At 51.9% G+C, this 24929-nt stretch overlaps 1 protein-coding gene and 2 long non-coding RNA genes across 11 annotated transcripts; 2 read left to right on the plus strand and 1 right to left on the minus strand.

The window, feature by feature from the left end:
- Positions 1-67: 67 nt before the first annotated feature.
- LOC308200405 lies at positions 68-4060 on the plus strand. The gene is made up of 3 exons (XR_013955606.1): positions 68-279; positions 1087-1227; positions 2162-4060. It is a non-coding gene; the product is annotated as an uncharacterized lncRNA (long non-coding RNA).
- On the minus strand, positions 3731-22318 carry GATA2 (GATA binding protein 2). 9 transcript variants are annotated; one of them, XM_080606102.1, is made up of 6 exons: positions 22117-22318; positions 14607-15079; positions 13270-13869; positions 10395-10540; positions 7244-7369; positions 3731-6378 (listed from the first exon to the last, which is right to left on the minus strand). In XM_080606102.1, the coding sequence occupies exons 2-6, from the start codon at positions 14833-14835 to the stop codon at positions 6079-6081; spliced, it is 1401 nt and encodes a 466-aa protein (XP_080462228.1). In that variant the 5' UTR covers positions 14836-15079; positions 22117-22318; the 3' UTR covers positions 3731-6078. The 9 variants fall into 9 exon arrangements, with proteins under 9 accessions (XP_080462228.1, XP_080462224.1, XP_080462229.1 ...); XM_080606098.1 differs by having other exon boundaries at positions 10395-10573; positions 22117-22273; XM_080606103.1 differs by lacking the exon at positions 22117-22318 and adding an exon at positions 19956-20067.
- LOC308200403 lies at positions 7376-11026 on the plus strand. The gene is made up of 2 exons (XR_013955601.1): positions 7376-7822; positions 10617-11026. It is a non-coding gene; the product is annotated as an uncharacterized lncRNA (long non-coding RNA).
- Positions 22319-24929: the final 2611 nt, after the last annotated feature.

Genomic DNA, 24929 nt, shown 5'->3' on the forward strand with positions numbered 1-24929 from the left:
TAGTCACAAACAAAATGCCAACCAAAAGAAGAACATAATGTTCTTCTGCTCCTCTGTCCCAAGGAAAGAAATCTGCCACATCCTCTCTGCCTGACAGAACGTGGGCAGGAGGACTTGAGCTCCAGAGGAAAATAAAATCACCGAGGAAGACTCAGGTGAAGCACTGAAGAGTTTAGGAGAAACAAGAGTCCATGTTCACGCTCTGGTGTTGATAGGCCCGACTTCAAATGATTTACGCATGCCTTCGACCCTCCTGAGCCAGAGCCAGCTTTCCTCCAGGTAACTCCCCGCAGCCCTGAGTGCAGAACCACACAGAGAGACGCGGTATATAGGCAGGTAGCTGTTTTCTCTTCTCCTTGGCACTGCTGCATAGGCTGGGTTAACATTATACTTCCCTGATTCAGTTTTTATAGACCAAACAGTAGCAGTTCCCTCCCTCAGTGGTATGTAGAAGCCTTTCCCTGAAGGAGGGGTTAGTTCTCTATTGTGTTACTACCTGGTGGCTGCTTTTTTTTCTTACTTTTTTTTTTTTTTCTTTTCCCTATATCTCCTACCCTGCTATAACATTTTGCTCAGCCAAGCTTTTGGCGTTCAGAAATGCAGCTGAGTGCAAATGCAGTGTAGTTCTTCCTGTAGCATCTCCCAAAAGTTTCGTCTGGTGGGGCCCTCAACCTCCCAGCAGCACTTTTGTGCAATCTGAGCCCTGGGCTGAGGACAGCTCTGTATCTTACCGGGACACATCAGATTGAATCAGGATTGACTGCAAAGCTGACACCACGGAGAATTGCACTCAACGCCATTCAAGCAAATGGTGCTTCTGAATCGGCACCAGCCGGCTGCCCCGATGCTGAGGTTTTGATCTGTTAGATCCAGAGCAGCCTGGTTTGCACTCATATCACCACGCTTAAAGAACAGTCACTTAATCTCACTTAGAAATGTTTACTCGTGAGGACCAGATGGCCCAGGGAGTTGAGCTAAACAAAGCATTTTACTTCTAGGTCACGCATTCTAATCCAGTCCAGGTTGGCAATAAATGAACATATTCACCTGATAGCCGCTTTTGGCTTCATTTTTGGTGTTTTTCAGGCTGGTTTCCAAGGGGAGATGTCACACCACAAAATCTCCCTCCGTGCCCTGCCACAGTTGGTCCTGATTTGACTGTCTCTGTGGAGAAGCTGAGGATCAAATGCTCCGTGGCGCCAGACTGTTTTCTTTTGCAGCCTGCAGGTAAGGGGAAGTTGTCCTGTGTCTGGCTGTGTCGTGCCTGCTCTGTGGATGGGCAGGATTTCAGTTTGCAAAGCTGCCAATCCAATCCCCTCCACCACCATGAAATTCATTTAAAAAATAGGGAAATGTTTAATTGCAGTTGACATATAGGCACTCTCTGCTGTGAACTCTATGCACAATCACAGATAACAGTATCAAAATTAATGCCTGCTTCCCACTTGTCCTGCTATAAGCAATAAACGTTTGGCAAGTCAGTAAATAACAAAATTCTCATGTGGCCATCTACAGGTCACCAAGATACTTAAGAAGTTTGCGTTAATTATACCACGTTTGCCATCAAAGAGGGTCTATTAACCCTTTGAGCTGTTGTAGGAAAGCTGTGGAGTCATTTGGAAGCAAATAAATGAAATCTTGTCACTAAAAGTGCAACCTTCGCAAAAAAAAAAAAGAAAAAAAAAAGTTTGAGGCAAAAAACCTCACTAGACATCATGGAAAATAGGCTACCTTTTCAGCTTTCCTTTTATTTATTTTGTATTTTGACATCAAACACTCCCTGTAACCTAATCTTCTTGGCTTTTGATGTGGCTGTGGAGACATGACAATTAAGCACGGCTTAAAACAATAATCCCAACAACGGGAACCAAAGGCAAGTAATGTCAGGGTCCCCCCCTCACAAAAAGCCTGTTCCCCCAGTATCTGGTGGTAGTGAAAGGACCGTAAATCCCAATTTGTTGCCTCAGTATCTGCTGTGTGCTTACACTTCGCGTTGAACTTTACACACTTGCTCCATTTCCATTCCCTGCTGTTTGTTTTTCTTCCGCTATGCAAAATGTCTGGAGACAAACACGATACACACGTTGCAGAGAGATGGTTTGATCTTTCGCAGATTAGTGCCACCTGACAAACACGGGATTATTTGTTATCTGTGTTGCAGGAACCGCTGCTGACCCTGGTCAGAAGAGGCACGCTGCTCCCTGCGCTGGGGGGGCTGCAGCACCCCTCCTGCCAAGCTGATGGATTGCGGCCCCGATTCTGTGAGCGGATCGAAATGACCCCGTGAAAAGCCTGCGGAGAGGCAACTCCAAGGTAAACCCTAATCAAAGCCTGTACGTGTAATGTGCAACCAGAGCAAATGGCTTAATTATTTTAAATTATTTTAAAATGGTGTGGTTAGTTTTCCCATTCTCTCCTCCAAAGACTGACTCAGTCCGAGTTTAGTTATAACCCCGTTTTAAACCTGTCTGAGGATGAACATGTTTCCTCTTAAATGAAGCTTGCACGGTATGCCATAAACTCCTTTTTTTTTTTCTTTCCTTTTTTTTTTTAAATGGGTGTTTGCACTAAGCCTTGCTAAACAAGTTAGAGAGATGATTAACTCGTCTGAAATGATGGAGGAAGGTCTCATCCCGGTTGTGTGTGCTTTCTTCAGCACATCTAGAGCTGCTGCAACTCCTTGTCATTTGCTAGCAGGGCTTGCAAATAGGGCTGAAGAGGAGGCTGCACAGCCCCGTTTGCAAGAAGCAAAGAGAAGCAGTTAGAGAAAGGGCTGGAATTTGTACGCATTCACTGAAAAAGGAACTATTTTTTTTCTTTAATGAGTAAGGAGTTATCCCCAGGCTGGCTTCCACAGAAGTGAGATGCAGCTCCCACTGTGTCAAAGGAGGAAACCCAAAGTTCATTAGCAGTTTTCTAGAAAATATTGTTTTAGTAGGAGTGGTACTCACCCCCACGCATGGCAGGGCGACTTGCAAGTCTCTTTCAGTTTGTAAGGCCCCAAGGAGTTCCTTGTGTGGGTCACACTCGACCATGTGTTGAAAGCAACCGCCAAGTTTTGGTCTTGGGAGCCCTGCCTGGTAAACCCTGTTCTCCGTCCTCATGTGCCAGACCGCACGCACAGCCCCCACGTCTACACCCGTCATCCCATTTCCAGAAGAGCACAGGGCGGCTCCAGGCTGGCTGTCCCTCTTGTTCCTTTCGTGCCACGGATGATGCCAAATGGTAAGAAACAGTTTTTAGGTTCATGATGTTGCCTCTTACACTAGTGCAAGAGCCTACAGAGAACTTTGCCCAGCCTAACAAAGGCTCAGTCTTGAAACCAATTAGGCAGCTGGATGCTTTTCCGTGCTTTTAAAAATTGTTTTTAATTGAAAAGTATTTCTCTAAGCACTTTAAAATAATGATAATAAAAACCTGCAGTCCATCATTTGCAAAGTTGCTGCTGCCTTATGTTTTAAAACTGGTTTAGAAACTTCAGCGCTCTTAACTGCATGACCTCGTCACCCCAGAACAACACCAGAGAATGAGCTTTTGTACCTGAGCATTTTGTACTAAATCATTCACCAACCACTTTTTTTTGTCCTACCCTGCTAGGTTTCTGAAATAGCAATAGCCCACTCTATTACATAAAGTTTAAGCTAATAATTCTACTAGCTACAATGACAACAATAATTTTTCCTCTCCTAGTTAAAAGCAGCCTTTAGGACATGAAGCTGGGCACGAGTAGTTTCACAAAAAAGGTATTTTATTATTCTTAGCAATATTCACCTTGAAGGAATATGAGGAAAGCATACACTTTTTACAGACAATATATAAACATGTTGTACATAATTAACAATAACTTAGTTCACTAATCCAAAAATAAGCAAAATAAAAAAATTAAAATAAAAACAGAAAATACTGCAGATTTTTTTTATGCTGATACAAGTACAAAATAATTTAAATCTCAACTGCCGTTGTCTATGCTGCAGTGACTGACAATATATTGCACTTTGTCAACTGTATCAGTAATCCCTGTCTTCCACCCACATCCCTTCCCCACCCCCCCTGCCCAAATCCTACAGAAATTTGAGTCGGGTACAAATAACGTACAACTGTACCATTGTAAAAGGTAAAAAGTAAAAAGGATCCAAATTTTTACCTCAGTAGATTAAAAAGCCTTATGATTTTTCCTAACAGATTTTGTTTCCTGTTTATTTCCACTTCTATACAAAGTGCACCTATATGCCTACGCAGACCAGAAAAAAGGACGAAAGCAGGATTTTCCAGGTCTGCTTGGTTCTTAAATTCATTATCAAATATTTGAATTATGTGTTTAGAAAAAAAAAAACCAAAACATACATCCATTTTTATTTGTTTTGTTGTTTGTTTTCTTTAAAGCAGGACTTTTGCAGTAAAGGTACAATTGGCTTGATCCAAAAAAAAACAAAACAAAAAAAACCCCAACAACAAAAAAGTTAAAAGTTAAAAAATAAAAATAAAAAAGCTTGTCACAGAGTTAAGCTTACGTGGTTTACATTATCAAACCCCTCTGCTCATTGGGGCATTTTCATCAGAAGTATAGCTAAATATGTACATTGTATGTTATACTGGAGCTTGTGTTCACGAGAGGCATCAGATCATTACAATCAATAGAATACACTTCACATTGGCAATAGCTTTGTTTTCGGTCATTTACGTACAACGTGATTTAATAATGGGAGGTTTAATTTTTTTTTTAATTTTTTTTTTCTTTTCTTATAAAATGCACTACGGAAAACACGACGTTCCCCTTAGAACGGTGCTTTCCCTCGTCTCATCAGCTGTCGCTGCGTCTGGGATTTGACGGATGTGTGAAGCTCAAACTGATTGTCTCTCTCTTTCCCCTCTCCAGTGATCTCAACCTCATTTCTGCCCTTCCTCCCTGTGAAGTCCACCGGGGCCTGGATGCCTGAGACAGCGCACGCGCTGGCTGGCTGCGTGTGGACATGGTGGCCACACTGCCGTAAGTTTACCCAAGCAGCTAATCTGCATTTTTAAGCAACAGCTGCCGACACAACAGAACAAAATGCTTCAACCTCTGAAGTCTGGGAGTTGGATGTTTTTATGCCCGGCGATGCTTTTTGCTGTGCTGCAAGCTAGCTGCGACAGTTTCGTAAATGCCTGTATTTTACCCCTTGCTAGTGCAGGACTGCCTTCCCAAAAGTATCTCCCCAACATTTTGTCTGACATAGCTATCTGTTTTGAGGAACAATGGGGTAGCCGGGAGGGGGGCCATTTTTTTTTTTTAAATTAATTTTTCACGTTAAGGAAAAGAATTAAGAAATTGTGTCAAAAATAATCACCATCTTGGGCACACTGAAATCCTGTACTACGGCTGCAACTTTGCTTACCCTTTCTTTTCCCCCTTGCTAGCAGATATTTTGATATGGAAGATAGATGGAGCTAATCCAGGGGGGCTGCTGAATATTGTCCCTCCCCCCCCTTAGTTATGAAGGCAGCTTTTCTTACAGGGTAGCCATTGCAAACAACAGCACAAAAACATGCAGTCAGAGGGGTTGAGGCTTTTTGTGGAAAACAAGAACAAAATAAATATGACTTTTTGTCTGATTTCATTTTAAAAATTAAGTTTTTATAAAGATGTCTTTTTTTTTTTTCCCCTCCCCAAAGTCCACGATAGAAATCCAGCATGTGTGGCTTCCAGTGAGCCGATTCCATCCTGGGAGGCTGCTTATATCTCTTTACAATATTCACAGTAATAACAAAGAGAAAAAGGAAAGCCAGTTCCAGCCTCTTCCTTCTGCTTCTGCCATCTTTTGCTTTCTGCTGGACCACTGAATATCGAACAGGTGAGTTCTTCTTTTTCCTTATACCTGAGGGGGCAAAGTGCATTACAGGCACCACTACGCGTTTCTGCAGAAGACCCATCATTTGCAAGGTTTTAAGTCCAGCGTTAAGAGTTAAACGACATGGGAGCAAAGATCCCCTTTTGCCATCCCTACATTCTCTTCTTGGCAGAACATTTTCTTACTTGGTGTCATCTTAGGCAAAGCCCCATGTTCTTAATCTCTGGGTGGGTCTCTTGGTCATCAGATTTTATCCCATGGCTGTAACCATGCTGGATGGGTGTGGATGTCCAAATGAGATGCTGGAAGATGGGTGGATGGGGGTGGGTGTTGGTAGGATGTGTCCAGAGTGGCTGAAAGGTGGCAAATGCCCCATGGGAGCCATGTGGCTAGCAAGGGCAGCAGCGCTGAAAGGAGACGACTTCTCTTGCATGCACTTGGACAGTTCCTCAAAACACTCAGAGCCTTTCTTGCTTTTCTTTGATTTGTTGGACATTTTCCTATTTCTGGTCTGAATTCCTTCCTTTTTCATGGTCAGAGGCCTGTTCACCTGCAAGAAATGAGAAAATCAGGCTCATGCAGACAAAATGACCTTATTGTGCAAAAATGAAAATATTTGGACAGCCCCCGTGTGTTTTTCCTGGATGTAGACCTTTTTCTGGCCAAAAAAAAAAAAAAAGGTGTTTCTCTCTGCAGAACTTGTTTATGTTGATGTGTTTAATAAAACCACAAACACAAAAAACCCGAGACATGAAAAACAAATTGAACCGAATTTGGCATCTGATGACTCTCTTTCCCGTCCTTTCAGTCCTCATTCATTTCCTAATAGGAAAGATCAAACTAGGAGGTACATGGTGACCCAAATTCAGTCCTAAGACATGAACAATCTTGTATCAATAACCTCTGTTACTTATGGTTTAAATAACTTTCTAACATGACAAGCGATTCCTGCTTGAAATTAATTTCTTAAAAAATATATATAATAAGACAAAGCTTTAGATATAATGGTAGGGGTTTTGGTGGTGCATTGTTGTGGGGTTTTTTGTTTTAAATCAAAATGAACAGGCCCCACCGAGATTAATTTCTGCACGGAGCCCATTCCGAATGGCCCCTGTGTTTCTGGAGGGAGACGGCACACAAAACACGCTTAGTTAAAACCAAGTGTTGTAACTCTATTTTGCCTGATTTGCCCAAGCGTTAGAAGCCAAGCTAATGCATTGTAATGTCACTGAACTTAGCATCACTATGCCGACAAAGAATGGCTGTCACTTCCCAGGGGAACCTTAGAGACTGGGGGGAAGGAATAAAACAACAACCAAAACCCTGAAACCTATAAAAGCCTAGTGTACACCATGCAGTTAAGACATCAGTCCCAGCTAGGCAAGCAGCGACACATGAGATGAGCAAATACTCACATTGTGCAATTTATAGTAGAGTCCGCAGGCATTACAAACTGGGTCCCCGTTTGCATTACGTCGCCATAAGGTCGTGGTGGTGGTCTGACAGTTGGCACAACAAGTCCCTGCTCTCCTAGCCGCTGACTAACCAAAAGAAAAAGAAAATTAAAAATGTGTCAGCAGGAGGAGGGAGATCATGAGAAAGGTCAAGTTAGGCTCAATATCTAGGTCGGGCAGGATTAATAACAAAACTGTACACAGCATCAGGTCTGAAGGAAGGCTCCTGGCAGTTTTGTATTCTGTGGCGTTGGGTTTTTGTTTAAAAAATGCAAGTATTCTCCTTTGCAGACTGCAGCTTCCAGCCCTGTGGCACCGTGTGTGGAGGGGAAGTAAGGAGGGAAGCAATACATCTCTAACTCTCCAAAGACAAAAATTTTAGGAGGGGGACATGGTGTTTGATTTGTTCAAGGTTCCCTTTTACAGGATTCTAGAATGCGTCACAAAAAATGTATTTTTTTCATTTTTCACTTTTCTTCCTTTTTTTTTTTCAGTGACCAATTTAGTGAGTGCCAATGTTGGGACTGGGTTTCAAAAGAGGTAATGATCTTAAAGAATGTGATTTTTTTTTACCCCTACTCTGTCCCTTTAAAGATGGCTACAAAAGAAAACCAACCGCATTACTTAACTGGGTGCAGTATTTATCAGAGCCATCACTGAAAATTCAGTTTCCATTTACAAGTGAAAGGGAGAAAACAAAACCGGCTCCAACTTTCTTTAAATATTTAGCAAACCAAATTTCATGCCTTGCAGCAATGATTCTGCTGACCCGTCTGCCGCCTCTGTCCCTACTCACAGTTCCTTGGCTGACAAGCCCTCAAACAACCATCTTTAAAAAAAATAGAAAAGGATCTTTTTAAACCATATTGTTCTGCTGAAACCAAGGTGGGGGGCAGTAAAATACCCCAACCGTTCACCCACCTCCCAGAACAAGAACAGGAAAAGCAAAACAGCAGGTAACCAGTAATTTCTGGATGGGCCCTTCTCTAGCAGACCCCACAACATAATACACTCCTTGTGCAAGCACGGTATCGTTGAAACTATTGTGGACAAGCTAACTGCACCCCGTATTTGGGGAAAGAATTTCTCATTAGAAAGCTTCAGCCCTGCCTCTGGAAATGGTCAAAATACGATCTATTTTGCACGATCAGATTAATGCAGAGGACTCATTTTTTTTTCCCCCTTAAATTAGCACAGTTTTACTTTCTAACGCTGATCAATTGTACTGAATTTCCCCGGGGCCTTACTCTCGGGGTATTTTTGCAATTAGCCATGAGAACCATCGGGTGAAGCAGCAGCAGCGAGGCTCACATTAAGCGCTGGGCACCCCAGCGAGGCGACAGCGGAGTCCCGGAGCAGCGGGGTTCCCAAAAGAGCCTGGTGCGCTTCCCTGCCGGCTGGCCCCACTGGGAGCTGGCATGGCTTTCTCAAAGCCCAGACTGACCCAGCTCACAAGTGGGGAGCACCAGGTTCTGTTTGCACTTGCCGCTGATTTACGCCGTGGCCCTGTAACTTTCCCAAAGCTGATGGACGACGGTTCAGCAGCTTAGAGCAAGAATCAGGCCCTCTGAGACTCATATATTTCAGTCCCTTACTCGCTTGCGAGAACAGGCCACAGGCAGAAAGAAGGGGTACCCCCTACTGCAAGTACACTCATGCAACCCAAACACAATTAATGCCAGACCTCCAAACACTGACATTATTAATATGATCGCTTTGCTATTGCATGTGAGATGAACAAATTCCCAAAGATGGCCATCTCCTCTCCCCTGCAAACAAGCAAACTACAGTGGAAAAAAGGGGCAATTAACAAAGCTGTAAATCAATTTAAAAAACAACAACAACCACCATTAAAACATCTAAACGAAAAGAAAACCCCTCCAGTTCCCCCCAGATCCCTCACAGGGAGCTAAGTATAACAGTCTCCCAACGCAGGGGAAGGTGGAGACCTCTGTTTGCATATTTGAGATGGCTTACTGATATTCACCCGTGCTGCTTAACTCCACGGCCTGTCCCATTCAGGCTGCAAAGCACTTGAGCCTGAGAGACGATAATGTTACACTGTTGTCTTAACATTTTTCTATATGTCAGTCACTTTAGAAGGCAAGTCATTAAGAAGCTTGCATAGTTGAAATTCTGACTCCGGACAGAAATCTTCTGTATCCCATCCCAGTGTTAGAGCAGTAATGCCAATTTTTCTGCTCTCTGCTGGTCTCCAGACCTCATTTAAATGTGCCCACGAATAGCTAAGAGTCTTAGGCACCATAAATCACAAAGCTCCAAAAAAAATATATTTATTATTCTTAGCATTTTACACATTATTTGTGGAATAGAGTGTATTAGAAATTTCAAAACAGCAAGCATGACTGGCAAGGCTTGCCTATAGAAACTCTCTAAAGCTTTTAGAGTCAGGAAACAGATACACAAAGTTTCCTTATCTTTAACGTACAGATATCCGGATAGGAAACTACTACCAGGAGCTTAGAAAGGACATTTTTTTTAAATCACTCAAATGAAAATACAAAGTATAGGTGACTCCATGGAAAAATAATCGGATTTTTTTTTAAACAGTAGGGGATTGTCTGGGGAGGGAACCAATATTAATATTGCCAGAGAATATAAGAGTGAAAATTACTTCATGGCTTTTATACAAATAATTATTAAGTAGGGAGCAGTAGCTTTGACTCATCTGATTTGTTTTGCTTTTTTAGAGCTGGAACTTTTTTTTTAGTCCACAGTGGAGGACATTCACGCTCATAACCCTTTCGCTCCCAGTACGCTCCCAAAACGTCCCAAGAGGCCAAATAAATGAGGAATTAAATTAAAAGCTGTCATCCGAGGATAAACGGGGAGATGGATACGCGATACCCCACATGCATTTGGCACGGCAGGGAGGCTCGGGACGGAGGCACGCTCGCCGGGCTGCGGCGGCAGGGATGCCCCAGCCAGGGCAGCGTGCGGGGGATCTGCCCCGAGGCACGGCAGTGACCTCGGCGTGACTGAGCCCCATCCGCGCAGGGGCTGAGCAGCACTGAGACACGTTTGCCTTGTGCCTGCGTGTGGTCCCTTAGCCCGATTTATCCCCAAACCCAGGAAAGATAGAGATACCTACCAGCCTCCGTTTAGGTTTAATGAGAGGTCGGTTTTGACCGTTCATTTTGTGGTAGAGCCCGCAGGCGTTACACAGGTAATGCCCGGTGCCGTCTCTTCTCCAGAGAGGGGTAGCAGTTGCTCCACAGTTCACACACTCTCTGCCTTCTAAATGGAAACACGAAGAAACCGGATTTCTTTCTTTAAAAACAAATTCACAAAAGCTTTTTGCATTGTCCTTTAGGCATTTTCCACAAGTCAAAACAGTGTGTTAATTCAAGCACAATCAGACAGCAGTGACATCTACAGCACATGCAGCAAGGACCTCAGCGTTTCGAGAACGCCCAGACTCCGGTAAGTATTTTATGTCACGAGCAGAAATAGGCAGCTCATGCTCTGCACAAGGTGAGAAAGAATGACACTCTTATTGTGTCAGATGGAAGTTATCGTTTCAGTAATGAGAACTCCCTTAATCTGCAGCGGGCACCGCTCCCCTCCCGTATCTATTGCACGGCGATGGTTAGATTGCATGTTCCCCTGCCATGAATACGCACACACATGTACACAAACACACACCTGCAAGCTCACAAGATGTTAAAAAAAAAAAAAGAAAGAAAAGAAAAAGGTTAAAAAAAAAATCAAAGAAAGGGGTTTTCTAGAATTAAATCTAAGCAAAAGGAGCTCCTTTTCTGTGCTTTCTGTTTTTGTTGCAAGCACTACTGGGTAAGAAAGTAAAGCCGAGCAGACTGGGAATAGATACACAATGCCAAAGGCTCAGTTATGATTTTTGTGCTAAAGGCAGAAAGCCGCTGTTAATGCTGATCTTTAAAAGAAAGTTCAGTTTCAGCAAGCACTCTGGAAATTACTGTAAAAAAGAAGCTGTGAGTTCTTTTCTGTTCCTGTGACTTTACAACAATGCAGTTTGGATTTGGTAGGGAACAGTTTACCATATTACTGCTTTATTAGTAGTTTTAGTAGCACAACAACATGGGAAACAGCACTGTAGAATGGCTCTATTAAACCCAGCATGCAACTCCTAGATATGTTTCTGCCTCAGAAAGCCCTCTGCTAAAAGTTCATTTGCCTCCGATGGTTCGAAGGCAGGTCTGCTTAATATAGAAATCTCTCTTAATATAGTTTATGCAAATCCTAAAGTATTTAACTGGAAAGGAAATTCTCTTTTTGCTAATAACTGAAGCAGGCCACGTTGAGTTCAACAGGGTTGTGTCTCCTTTAATCTAGGGAGTGGGTGGCTTTTAAACAACACAGTCTACAGTGAAAAATGAGGGGAGCTCTGCGGCGCTGCATTTGTAGCTTTTGTCCCTCCTAGGGCAGGAAGCTGCAGGAGTCGTTGTGTCGTGAGTCTTAGTTTTCCTACAAAAACACTGAGTGGTCACGAACTTTCCCCAGTTCCTTGCACAGGGGGCTCCCTTACAAAAAAAAAAAAAAGCACGCACACAAAAAGCTCCCCTAACACCCCCATTTAATAAAATCATCGGCAACTGCCGGATGAAAATAAAAAAGCTGCTTGAGATCCCTTTATCTGCAGAGACCTAGGTCATGAATTTGCTTCCAAAATCAGGAGGCTCAGGCTGCTAATTGCCTTTACTTACTAGTCTCTACACTACCAAAAAATACATACGCATAATGGTAAATAATGGAATGCATGTAAATAATGGGAGAGTGTGTTTTTCCTCTCAGAGTAGCCATTTGAAACAGATCTGATGAGACTGTAAAATACCCGATGTTTTTGTTGCAAAACTCATAAGAGATCACATTTCTAAATGAGTCTGCTTTAAAAATAAATGCATGTGGTCTACTCATAAGCCGATATATGCAATGATATGTAAGAATTCACACACCGACACATATAGCCACTTATTTTTAAAGGGCTGTCTCAATTCAGTACCAATACACATTCTTTCATTTCCTTCTGTTGCTGAGGATGTTAAACCGGGAAGGTTAGTGGACTTAAGACAAATTTCCTTAATTCATCTGTCTAGTTGTACAACTAATGTGATTTCAAAGTGGGATCAGGATTTCATCCATCACCTAATTTGCTAATTTAGAACTGCACTCTTAGGTAGAAATGCAAGAAAGGGTTGTGAGTGTGGGAAAGGTCTGCAGTCAGTTATTAGGAAGCAGAGAGATGTCTGGTTCAGGAAAAAAGGAGGATTTTCTGGACTTAGGCTGGCGTAAGTTAGCGATGACTGGACACCTTCGTCTTTTGCACTGGTATGTAAACTATATTTGAACTTTTGTTCCTGTAAATTGTGAAGGAAATAAGGCCCTCCGCGATCTGAAGCGGACCGGCCGAGTAAGTTTCGCTTTCATCCTGCGCTGGGGCCTTCTTTCGTATTAACGAAGAGACGTGAAAATTATTGCAGGAGAAATATCTATGGGCAGAAAGTCCCCACGTGGAATTTGGGGCGGGGGGGGGGGGGGTTAACCGCTTTGGGAGGGCAGGATCAGGCCTGAGTCCCTCGGGGGGCTGCAGCCTGTCAGGGGCTGCTTTTACATTTTTTCCTTGTATAAATCCCTCTTTGTACGATTCAGGCTGCCAGCTCACGCTGTGCCGGCTCCCGCGTCCCTCGGCCCCATCTGAGCGCCCTGAGGCCAGCAGCCACTACGAAGACGATGGCACCCTGGTACAACCCCTATTTCCTAGTTTAAAAACCCAGAAAAGCGGGACCGAGCAGTCACCTGCCCTCCTGTCCCAAAGAGGGCTGACGAAAACACCCGGCCCTGCAGCTGCCTGCGACTTCAACCCCAAAGAGCAAGCAAAGCCACCCCCAACATGCATTCCTGCACCCGGCAGAGTGGCCCTAACCTCGCTCCTTCCCCCCCAGGGCTAGAGCCAACGTGTGGCGGGGCAGGCCGCGGGAGGCAACACTTACCCGAGCAGGATCTGGCCTTGCTTCGCGGCTTGGGGGTGAAGCTGGATGCGGGGCCCCCCAGGAAGCTGCCCGGGTGGAAGAGGCTGCTGCTGTAGTCGTGGGCAGCCGGCACGTAGGAGGGGTAGGTGGGGATGGGGTGGTGGGTGGAGGGCTGGGCCCCCATGCTGGTGAGGCTGCTTCTGAGCGGGCTGGCGCTCTCCATTTTCATCCCTTCCGACAGCGACACTTGGTACTTGATGCTGTCTTTGTCCTCCTGCCGGGCCCCAGCGGAGGATGAAGGGGAGGCAGCGCTGGTGGAGTTGGGGTCCGGGGACACTTCCTTGGGAGGGGTTGGGGGGAAGCCGAAGAGGTGGGAGCCGGAGTGCGAGGCCGGGGTGAGCGAAGACACGGAGGCGGTGCTTGATGTGCTGCTGCCGGGGTACACCGAGATGGCCCCGGGCGCTCCGGCTGCCGAGGGGTGCAGGGGTGTCTTGGTGAAGGGGTTGACGGTCCAGGGGTTGTGGTGGTGGGCAGACAGTGCCGCCTTGCTGCTGTCCAGCCAGGGGATCCCGGGGCTGTGGATAAGATGAGGCCGGCACATTTGACTCCCGGTCAGGCGGGCTGTAGGAACACAAGAGCGTTGGGGATCAGCGTGGGGCAGCTCAGCCCGGAGCGGCTCCGGGAAATCTCCCGGCTCCCGGCCCGGGGAGCTCCCTGGTGTGCGGGCAGCCAGAGGGGAACCGGGCATGGGGAGAGATTTCACAACCCGGGGAAGAGCAGCCAGCCTGGCGCAACAGCCCCTTCTCCCAGACCCCTCTGAGGGGGACACCGGACAGCCCAGGGAAGCTCGGTGAGAAAGAGGGCAGCAGCACAAGGGGCAGGAGTAAGGCACCCCCTCTCCTCCCGCCCCACCCTGGCAATAATTAGCAAACCCCCTTCTGCTCTGTCTTCCGAACTGCTGCAGCGCTCTCTCTTCGGCTCCTAAAACCACCCCCGATTAAAATCCATCGCCGATTCAAATTGGTTTGTATTTTGCATCCGGGAAGTAGCCGTGTCTGCGAAGTTTTACCCTGTGCGCGCACTATTTCCCCTTCCTCTCTCACCCTCCCCTACTTTCCCTCCCCTCCGCCAATGCTTGGTCATCGCTGGGGTTAAAATCCACCCGTGCCTCCCTTTCTATCCTGTTTTCTTCGAGCTCTTTTCCCCCTGGCCCCGACGCACCAGAGCGGCCCCCGGGTGAAACTCCTCGCCTCCACGTAGGACATCCGCCGGCCCGCACGGAAGAGCCCGGGGGGCGCAGGCAGAGGAGGGTGGGGAAGGGGCTGGGGTGCAGAGGAGGGCGGTGAGGGCTCATTTACCGTGTGCCTGGCTGTAGGAGACCCTGGCCCGGGCATGGGCGGAATTGGCGTAGTAGGGGTTGCCCTGGGAGTCCAGGTGGTTGAAGAAGACGTCGACTTCGTCCGGAGGTAGGAGCTGCGCTGGTTCCATGTAGTTGTGAGCCAGTCCGGGGTGATGGCTCTCGGGGTGCTGCCCGTTGAGCACGGCGTGGTGGGTCATCCAGCGAGGCTGGTCTGTGGCCACCTCCATGGCCTCGGGCCTCCCCTCCCAGCCACCCCCGAGACCGGGAGCGAGCAGCGCTCGGGGCAGGGGGCTGCTGCCCGCGGGTGGCTTTTGGAGCTACCGGTGGCTCTTAGGAGGTGGGGATGGCTTTTCTGGAAAGAAGGCCGTCGGGGGGCTGGAGCGTGCCCTCGGAGGGATGGGGGGAGACCCCCGGAGGCGGCGTGTCCCTCTGGCAGCGGACAGGTCGAGGAGGCAGGTCCGGGGACAGCACCTGTAGGGAGACACGGCCGGGTGAGCGGCTCGCCGGCCCCGAGGTGCGCTGCTGGTCCCGGCGGTAAAAGGATGGGGAGGGGGAAGCGGAGCCCCTCCTCCCTCCCCAAAATATCCTCTCCCCCCCCCCCAAGTCCTCGCCTTGCGCCCTCCCTTCCCATTGCCCCGCAAAATAAACACAGATCCCATTTCAAACTTTACCAAGAAAAAAACGGGGAAAAAAAAAGCAAAAAATCTTCCTTTTTTTTTCCTCCTTTTCCCCCCGCTCTCGCTACAAACGTCAACAGGAGTTTTTCCAGCTGGCTTCAAAAGGGGAGGGGGGGGGGGGGAAGGAAGAAGGGCAGATCTAACACGGCGCAGTTCTAGCAAGAACTTCGCCTGACACAAAAGGAAAATTGGAGGGGGAGAGAAAGAGAAACGGGAGCGGGGCGGGGGGGGGGAAAGGGTGTTTAGAGAAAGCAGCGAGCGCGCCCTGGCAGCGGCGCGGCGGCCCCCCCGCGCCCCACACTTACCCGGTGCGGGAGGCAGGGTGCCCCCGCGGGGTGGGCGCCGCCGGCTGCCTGCCTGGAGGGATGCGAGTGCGGCGGAGAGGGGAGGGAAAAAAAAGGGGGGGAGAGAAGAAGAGAGGGAGCCGGAGAGCAGAGTTGGGGGGGGGCTCGGGAGGAGGAGGGGGGGGGGGGAGCAGGGCGAGCGCGGGAGGAGGAGAGGAGGCTGGCTGGAGGGTGTTACTCAGATGGCAAAGCCGCTGCTCTGGCCGGCTCGGTCCCATCCCCGCGCATCCTATATGAGCGCTGGCGCCAGCTGGCCGCGGCGCCGCAGACGGGCCGGGGCGCGCAGGGCCGGCGGCCGGGCCAGCCAATCCCGCCGCCCCACACCGCCCCCAACCGCACCCCCGGCCCCAAAAGGAGCCGGCCCGGAGGGGGGGGAGAAGGGGGAGCGAGGCGCAGACCCCCCCCCTCCCTCCTCCTCCTCCTCCTCCTCCTCTTCTTCTCCCCCCCCCGCCCCCGCCCGTAGCATCCTCGCCCGGCAGCGCCGTGGGGGTTTTCCCCGCCCGGGCGCTGCACGCCCCTATAGGGCGGGGAAGGTGAAATTGGGGGGGTCCCGGAGGGGTGTGCGGGGTTGGGGGGGGGGGTTGGGGGATGGAGTGCGGGAAGGGCTCGGGGGAGCGGGGGGTGGCTCCGTCGGGGGCTGCCCCGGAGCGGAGCCGCAGGGATGCCCGGGGCTGGGGATGGAGAGGGGGGGGGGGGGGATGAAATCGGCACCGAGGGGACAAACGCGCCCCAGCCCCCCCGCGGGACAAACGCCGGCGCGCTCGTTGCCATCCCGTCCCTTGGAAAGAACCGTCGGAATCGGCAAAAAAAAAAATAAATAAAAAAATAATAAAAAAAATAAACGCCAGGCTCCGCGCCGACCCGGGGGAGCCTCCTCGGGTCCGGGCAGCGGGGTCATTGCGGTGCCCCCCCCCCCCCCCCCCGGGCCAGATCGTGCCCCCCCTGCCCGGCCTGCGGGGCTCGGGGCCGGCAGGAGGCTGCTGCAGCGAGCACCGGGCCCGGCGAGCCGAGCCGGGCCGTGCCGGGCCGTGCCGGGCCACGAGCAGGGCGCCCGGCAGCCGCGGCATCTCCCGATGGTTTTATTTTCCTCTCCCCCTCGCTTCTTTTTTTCTGTATTTTTTTATTTTCTGGTAGTGGTTTTGTTATTCGCAGTGGCTGGCAGGCTTTTCAGCGGGCAGGGAGCGGCGCAGCCCGGCTCAGCGCGAGTTTGCTGCGGAGTTTGGGGCTGCAGCACCCGGCGGGGCTCGGGCTCTGCTTCGGCCCCATGAACCCGTCCGCTTTGGGGGGCAGAAAGGGGAAAAAAAAATAATAAAAAAAAGAAATCCACCAACAAATAAAAAAAAGGGAAAGTCACAAGCGAACCCCCGCAGCGCCATGGGCGCTGCTGCGGGTCCTGTTTCCCGGGGGCTCCCCTCCCGTTCCTCAAACCTCTGCTTTTTGGGGAAAACGGGAGCGTTCGCTGCAGCCCCCAAAACCTCCGAGCCGGGGCGGGGGGGGGCTGCAGGGCCAGGACCCCCCCGTTTTGCGGGGGGGGGCGGCTGGGAGCACAGCCCCTGCCCGACGGGGCGGCCGGGCCGGGAGCCGCTCGGTGCCGGCCGGGCGGTGCCGGGCCCCGCGGGGGGTGCCCGGGGGGGGGCTCCTAGGGCCGACCCCCCCCCGGCATGGGGGCAGCGCTGGGGTCGGGGGCTGGGAGCCGCAGCCGGCCTCCCCCCGGCCCGGCCGCCCCAGTCACTACGACGCCGGGGCTCTGACGTCACCCGCCGCTGCCAAATTCGCCAGGAAATGAACTTTTTTTGTGTGTTTTTTAAATAATAATAATAATAATGATGATGACGGTAATAATAATAATAAACTCCCTTTCCTCGCTGCGGAGCACGTCTGGCCGGAGAGACGCGGGGCTCCCTCCCGTACCGCTGCCCCCCCCTGCACTCGCCGTGTCCCCCCCCCCCGGGGACCCCCAGAGCAGCCCGGTGGGGTGGGGGGTGCGGGATGCTGGGGAAGGGGGACCCGGCATGCCCCCCACACACACCCCGCACCCTTCCCTCCGCGGGTGTCCCGCACCCCACACCGGGGTCACCTCGGGGGGGGGACACGGCGGAGCCCCTCGGCCCCTCCTGCCGCCGGGGGGGGGGTCGCAAGCGGCGGGCGGGCGGCGGCTCCTCCGCCGGCTGCAGGGCACGGAGGGGGCGGCGGAGCCGGCTTGTCCCGGGCCGGGCTGGTTGGCCCGGGAAGGGCCGGGATAGGCGACGGGAGCTGGGCCGGGCTCGGGGGGAGAGGGGCCGGGGAGGGCGAGTGCCCCCCGCGCTGCTCAGCTGCGGAGCGCGCTCGGGGCGCCTTAGGCCGGAGGTGCCAGGGAGGAAAGGGAAACAAAGCGAGGAAAAAAAAAAAAAAAAAAAGTTAAAAGGCAGAGCGAGAAGCAAGCGAGCTTTCTAAAAATCCGGCTTCTCCTTCCACGTCCGAAGCGATTCGCTTTCCACACGCAAAAAGCAACCCACCAAAAAGCAGCCGAGTATTTCCCCCAAACGGATTCTTTCTTTCTGTCTCCTTTCTTTTTTTTCTTTTATTTATTTATTTTTAAAGAGGGGTGAGTATAAAATAAACCCAGGTAGGTCCCGCGGCTCCCTGCTCTGACCGCAGCCGGGCCGAGCCGTGCCCGCCGCCCCCGGCCCGGGCCACCGAGCATCTCCCGGGCAGCTGCTCCCTTATTAATTCCTGGGGATGTTTTAATTATAATTACTGCCCGGCTGCCAACAGCACGGGGCCGCGGTTCTTTTTTTTTTTTTCTTTTTTTCCTTTTTTTTTGGGGGGGCGGAAGGTGGGGGGGGTTAGGGGGTGGGCTGTTTGTTTTAGGCAGGTGATAAAATCGCAGTTAACGAGCTGATAATTCGTTCGTGTTTGTTTTAAAAGACAAATTGTAAAGATTAATCAGGCGGCTTGATTTATGGCGAGGCAGACCCCGGAGCTGCCCGGCAAGGGCTCCCTGAAGCCCCCGGCTCGGGTTACCCGGGGGCCGGCAGGAGAAGCAAAAACAAAAGGGGCGAGCGGGCAGCGCCGGCTCCGGCTCCGGGCCCCCCCCCGCCTCGGTCCCCGGCCGCCCGGGGGGGTCCGGCCGCCCCCGAGCTGCTGGCACCGCGGCCGGCGCCTCTCGTCGTGCTCCCGAGCCCCTTTGCAAACCCACTGACCCCTCCGGCAGGGAGAAACGATTCCTGCCGAAGGAGCGGCTCAATTCCCGCAGCTCAGCCCGGAGTTCGCCTCCCGAGATTTGCTTTTATTTAAATTTATGTATTTTATATTTTCATTTTTTTTTTTTTATTTCCCCCCCCGCCGTATCCCATCCCCGCTGCAGGCGAGCGGCGGTGCCCGGCGCTGAGCTGGGCTGGGGCTTTTAATTGAATTAATTCCCCCGCCGGGAGCAGCAGCAAGCCCAGCAGCTTAGCTCCGCTCCGCAGCCCGCTCCACACGGCTGCTCGGGCGGCTCTCGGGCAATTTGCTGCAGCCCCCCCGGGAGCGGGGCCCCGCAGCCGGGACGAGCCCGGGGGTGCCCCCACCACTTTCAACCCCCCCCCCCCGCCGCTCCTTTTTTTTTTTCTTTTTTCCTTTTTTTGATTCCTGTCCGAGGGGCTCAGTTTTATTAACTTTATTTTGTTATCGTCGTTGCTTTTTTTTTTTTTAATAAGAGATTTCCCACATCTGGCAGCACAACTGGTTATTTTGATTTGATTGACAAGTGATGTCATATCGCGGGGGGGGGGACGACAGCATGTTTTAGCAGCACTTAGTAGCGCCTTGTGATGGAGTTGACACCTATGCCCGGGCAGACGCAAAGGCAGAAAACAAATATCCCCAGCCGTACACCCACGCTATTTATTTACACGCCTGGAGCGGGGTTTGTTTCTTTTTCCTTTTTTTCCTTTTTTTTTTTTTTTTCTTTTTTCCCTGACCCTGGGAGCTCGGATCAAGGGAAAAAAAAAAAAAAGTGTACCTGAGCCGACGGGGCTGGGGCCGGCAGGATGGGAGCCGGAGGCGCTCCCCTCCGTCAGCCCCTTGCCGGGGAGCCCCCGGCAGCCCCCCCGGGGCCCCCACTCCCCCCTGCCCCCCCGTTTAACGCACCCCAAGGGGACGAGACCTCCCGGGGCGACCGCGCATCCCCTCCCCAACCCCTCCGCCGCCTTTCCCCGAAGCGCAACCCCCCGGCGGCCGCAAGCGGGGAGGGAAAGAAAAAAAAAAATATATAAAAACCTAATCCAAATAACCCCCAACCTTAGCGAAAAGGAAGGAAAAGAGGCAGAGAAGCGCTCGGCCCCGGGGCCGGGCCGCGGTACTCACGGCAGCCTGGTGCCGCCGGTGCCGGCGGGTGGTGTGCGAGCCCCGGGGCGGGCCGGGGAAGGCGGCTGCCCCCGGCGGGGAGGGGGCTGGCAGGGCCGCCAGTGGGCGTAGCGCCGACCCTCCCGCCCGCCGGGGGCAGGTAGAGGAGCAGCCAGCCGGGGGCCGGCTCCCACCGCCCGCCTCCCCCAGGTACGAGCCCCCCCGGGCGGCCGGGAGCCCCGCACGGCCCGGCTGCAGCCCCCCCCCCCCCCCGCGTCGGGCCCCGGCTTTATTTCCTTGGGGTTGTTTTATTTTTTTCTGGGGAGGGCAACTTCTTGCCTTCTGCCTATTTTTAATTATTATTATTTCTCCGGTTTTTTTTCTCCCTCTGGTCTCGTCTCCGCGTTGCTCTCCCCCCCGCCCCAGCCCGCCCACCCCCGTCCTGCGTTAGCAGCACATATTATGGCTGCTGATAGGGGTAGAAAACGACACTGGTACCTCCTAGCCACAGGACCCTATTTAGGCTGCATTAAAAAAAAAAAAAGTCTGTCTCGGGGAATAAATCACGGAATACCTTTTTTTTTTTTTTTGGTAAATCGTCTAAAAGCCTCCTCGCTCTCCCCCACCCGCAGAAAATTTGTCCCCAGAAAATTGCCCCCCAGCGTGGGAGCCCCCGGTGCCACCCTGCGTCCCGGTGCCACCCCTCCTTCACCTCCTTCACCTGCGCTTTGTCCGCAAGCCGCCCGGTGCCCCCCGCACGCTGGCGCAGCCCCCCCAGCTGCCACAAAGCCGAGAAAAAGCCCCAGGTTCGCCACGACACCGTGGTTTTTTTTTTCCTTTTTTTCAAGTTCCCAAAGAAAAACTCGTGCGGGAGGTTTGCGCACGCACGCGTTTGTCCAGAGGAAGGTATAAATCTGATTTTCAGGCGCTGCCACGGAAGATTTCGTTCGCGGGAGCTCGCTGCACTTTGTATTTTTTTTTTTTTTAAGGTTATTTCGGGCGCAGCTGTTTCAGGATCGGGGAAAGAGGCCGGGCCCGCAGGTTACGGTTGGTTCTCCGCAGGCAAAACTTGGCTGGGGCGCGGGCTCGGCTCGCACCGGGCACCGGCACCGCCCGCGGCTGCCCCCCGCCGCCCCCGGCCGCCTTTCCCCGGGGCTTGAACCAGGCCGGGGTTTTTACACTTCCGACAGTTTATTAAAAAAAAAAAAAAAAAGCAAAAAAAAAAAAAAAGCCTTTAATTAATAAAGATGCTCTCGGGAGAAACAATCCCCGAGACCAAAACCCGCACCCCTCTTATTGAAATCGCTTTTCTTATTGAAATTGCCTCAAATCCAGGCAGGCTCCGCTCCTGGTGGATTTTTTTTTTTTTCTCTTTGCCTTCCAGCTTCTGCACCCCAAAGCAAAAGGAGGATAAAGAGGGGAACTTTGCACATACAAAAAAAAAAAAAAGAGAGAGAGAGAGGGCGGTGGAGGAGCCAGCAGAGAGGAGCGGCCGGGTCCCCGATGTGGCTGGGTAGTTTTAAATCATGCAAAGCCCCGTAAAGCTGCCGCACGGGACTGGGACGGGAGGACTCCCCGGCAGGCAGGTGCAGGGGAACAGCGGCCGGGCCCTGCCGAGCCGCGGCTTTCGAGAGCAGAACAAACCCTCCCTCTTTTTTTTTTTTTTTTTTTTTTAATTTTTTTTTTTATACCCAAATCTGCCAACAATGGGAGCGAGGAGATAGGATGTGGCTGCGGGGAGGGGGCTTTGCACACCCTTTCTCCGGGATGCGTCTGCCCGGGCCGCCCTGGGTGAAATGCAACTTTCAAAGATGGAGATTTAAATAATTATCCTGATGACAATGAGGGGGGAAAAGAATTAAAAAAAAAAAAAAAAAAAAAGCGACACCAAGGACGGCGGCCCGGTGGCCCCGCTCTCCGCAGGGTGCCGGTGCGCCCCGGCGAAGCCCCCGCGGCTCCGCCGTGCCTGGAACCGGCCCCGCGGGAGGGGGCTGCCGGGGGGGTGCAGTGCTTTTTTTTTTACGGGGGGGGGTGTCTTTTTTCGTTCTTTACAAAACCCCACCACTTTGTCCCCGGTGCCGGGGGGGGAAACCGCCCGGAGCGCTGCGCTCCGGCGGCGGGACCCCGGTGCCCCCCGCCCGCCCCCGGGGCCGCGCAGAGTCGCGCAGCCGCATCCCCTTACCTTGCCTTTCTCCCGTCCGGGGTTTTTCTTTCAGTTTTCCGCCCGGTGCCTGGAAAGCCCCTGCTCTCCCCTTCCGAGGGCTGGGGAGGGGGCGCCGGCCGCGGGGAGCCTCCCCCGTCTGCCCGCTCCGGTGGCGCGGCCGTGCCCCGGCGGTGGGAGCGCGCAGCCCTGCGGAGGGGCTGCCCGAGGTGCGCTCTGCTTAAAACTGGCAGCAGTTTTCGAGCTGAGCCCTTTTTTTTTTTTTTCCTCTCTCTCTCTTCTCCCTCCTTCCCCCCTTCCCTTCCTCCCTCCCTCCCTCTCTTTTCCTCTCTCCCTTCTTTCCCTCCCCTTCTCTCTCTCCCTCTCCTGCATTCAAGGATGGCACAGCGAGCCACTGTGTATTTATGTACATAATAAGGCAGCTCGTCCCCTCCACTTCATTTGCATCATTACAATATCGGTACAAGCACATCACATTGTCTGTTGCTTGCACCTTTTGTTACGGTTGCTGTCACAGTCTACGCGACTTGACTTTCATATTTTAAATGAATTGATATTACACCAACAGCACGCTCACATCCCAGGCGCTGGGAAGCCGGGCTCCGGCACGCCGGGCGCCGCAGCCCCGAGCCGCTCGCTTCTGCCTCCGGATCCCAGGGAAGGTGGGGTGGGGGGAGCCGCTTTGTACTATCAATTATGGCTATAAAATATTACTATTCGTATTAATTTAGTTTCCACTCCTTGGTGACGGGGGTGATTTTTTTTTTTGTATTGGCCAGCCTGTTTTTTATTTTTTTGTATAACCTCGTGTCTCTTCTCCCCGCTCTCCCTTCCCAAACTCAGTCTTTCGTGCTATGCACCTGCACCTAAGAGAGGCAGCGGGGGAGCTGGAAGAGGCACAAGCAGATACCACACGACGGAGTCAATTTATAGGTGGAAAAGAAACGGTAAAAACACACATTTCGCAGCCCACCAAGGCGACTCAGCCAAAACGAATGGGTTGGGAAACGTTTGCTCGCCCCAGCCCCGTCTTGGCATTCCTCACCTGCTGTGCCTTTTCCTCCCGCTGCCCGTGTGTGTGTGTGTGTGTGTGTGCGGGGCCGGAGCGGGGGGGGGTCCCCTCGCCGAGCCCCCGGAGGCTGGATGGGGTCGCGGGCGCCGGGGTCGCGCCGCGGGGGTCGCGCGGCGGGGGGCAGCGGGGGCAGCGGCGGGGCGCTGCGGGGCGCGGCGCGATTCTCCGGGAGGGGGCGGCGAGCCCCCCGCCTCGGGGCTGCGGGCAAACCGTCTTAATGCCGAGACAAAAGGCCGGACCGTCCGGCGGGGGCCCTGCGGGAGCGGGGGAACGAAATACGGTTCGGGAAGGGAAGGAGAAAAAGTTTCGCGGGAGAGGAATTATCATCATAATGGAGGTAAAAATGTGAGCAGGGGAGGGGTGGGGGGAATCCTATTCTGCTGGCATTTTCTGTCTGTCTTTGTGATATGGTTCGGGGGAAAAAGGGTCCTTGATATGCGGCAGATAATTCTTATCAGCCCCACGCAGCCCATTTCTAAAGTAAGTGTTTTAATTACTCCTCCTGTATTACCCTTCATCCTCTGAGAGGAGATACATCCCCAGATTTATGCAGGGGAAAAATACAAAAGAATGTGCTATTAAAATATACACATATATACAGATCCCCTTCTTTTTTTCCCTTGCGCCCAGGAAGAGGGAGACGGTGCCGCCAGCCGCGTCCTGGGATCGCCCCGCACGGAACGACTCCAAAACGAGGGAGCATCGCCCAGGCGGAAAAACTACGGGAAAAACGGGGTTTCGAAGCCTGCAGATTTCCCCCGGAGCGGGGACAGAGGGGGTGTCCGAGTAGGGGCTCGGGGCGGAGGTGGGGGGAGAGACCCGCGGAGGAGCCGGGCTGCGCAGCCCAGGCTCTTGGCGCTGCTGTCCCGGGTTGTCCCGGGTTGTCCCGGGGCCGGGGCCACCCCCGAGTGCCACCGGCGACACTGGGGGCAGGAGGAGGGGTGCTGTTTCCCCCTCATGCCCGCTGGAAGAGAAGGCTGTTTTCCTCTGCTGTTTAGCTTCTGTGCTAAAGATGTCATCTGAAAGTCTGGGAGGAAGGGGGGACCGCGCTCAGCTCTCTTCCACGGTAACAACCATATTCTGCAGAGTAAAAATATGATAGACAGCAAGGAAGGCGCTTTTTTTTTCCTTTAAAAAAAAAAAAAGGAAAAAAAAAGAAAGAAAGAAAGAAAAAGAACCAACCTTTTCAATATTTATTCAACAAAAAAAGAGAGGGAGAGAATTTAAAAAAGAGAAGAAGCAGCACCAGCAGCAGGGAGAATATAGGCTCAGCAACTCTCCAGGTTCGCTTCCTTATTATTACTATCCAGGGGTAATTTTTCATCTCTGCTAGCTAATCTTTGTTCCTTGTGAAGATAATGAATAGCCCAATCCTTATCTCCTGGGCTCCTGGAGGCTGCTGGAGAATGGGGTTGAACAGGGTTGAAAATTGGTTCCAAAGTGCTGCTGAATAAATGGTGTTCCTTATCTCTCGCTTCCAGATTATCGGAACCCTTTCAAAACTCACACAACAAATACAGCCACCACATCTAATGCATCATTTACCAGAGCAGATCTCCGCGTTTGATCGGCAGATAGGCAAAATCTATGTGTTCCTTGCTTTGCTTAGTATGCACGGACGCCGGGCTGCGGTGCGTGCGGGGTGCCCCCGCCGGGCCTGGGACACCCCCGGGGCTCTCGGCACACGCAGCCCTGCGCTGGGGCGAGGAGAGTGTCCCCAGCCCGTCCCCGAGCCGGGGGAGCGGCGTGGGATGGCCAAAAC

Source organism: Anser brachyrhynchus (assembly GCF_964034855.1).
Source record: "Anser brachyrhynchus genome assembly, chromosome: 10".
In the NCBI taxonomy this organism is placed as follows: Eukaryota; Metazoa; Chordata; class Aves; order Anseriformes; family Anatidae; genus Anser; species Anser brachyrhynchus.

Bases quoted from the DNA above. Each gene is read 5' to 3' on its own strand.
- GATA2 (XM_080606098.1), bottom strand. From the start codon at position 14,835: ATGGAGGTGGCCACAGACCAGCCTCGCTGGATGACCCACCACGCCGTG. The intron at 13,870-14,606 runs GTAAATGAGCCC...GTGTTCCTACAG, and splicing joins CTCCTACAGCCAGGCACACG to CCCGCCTGACCGGGAGTCAA. The intron at 7,370-10,394 runs GTAGGTATCTCT...TCTTTTGGTTAG, and splicing joins TTAAACCTAAACGGAGGCTG to TCAGCGGCTAGGAGAGCAGG.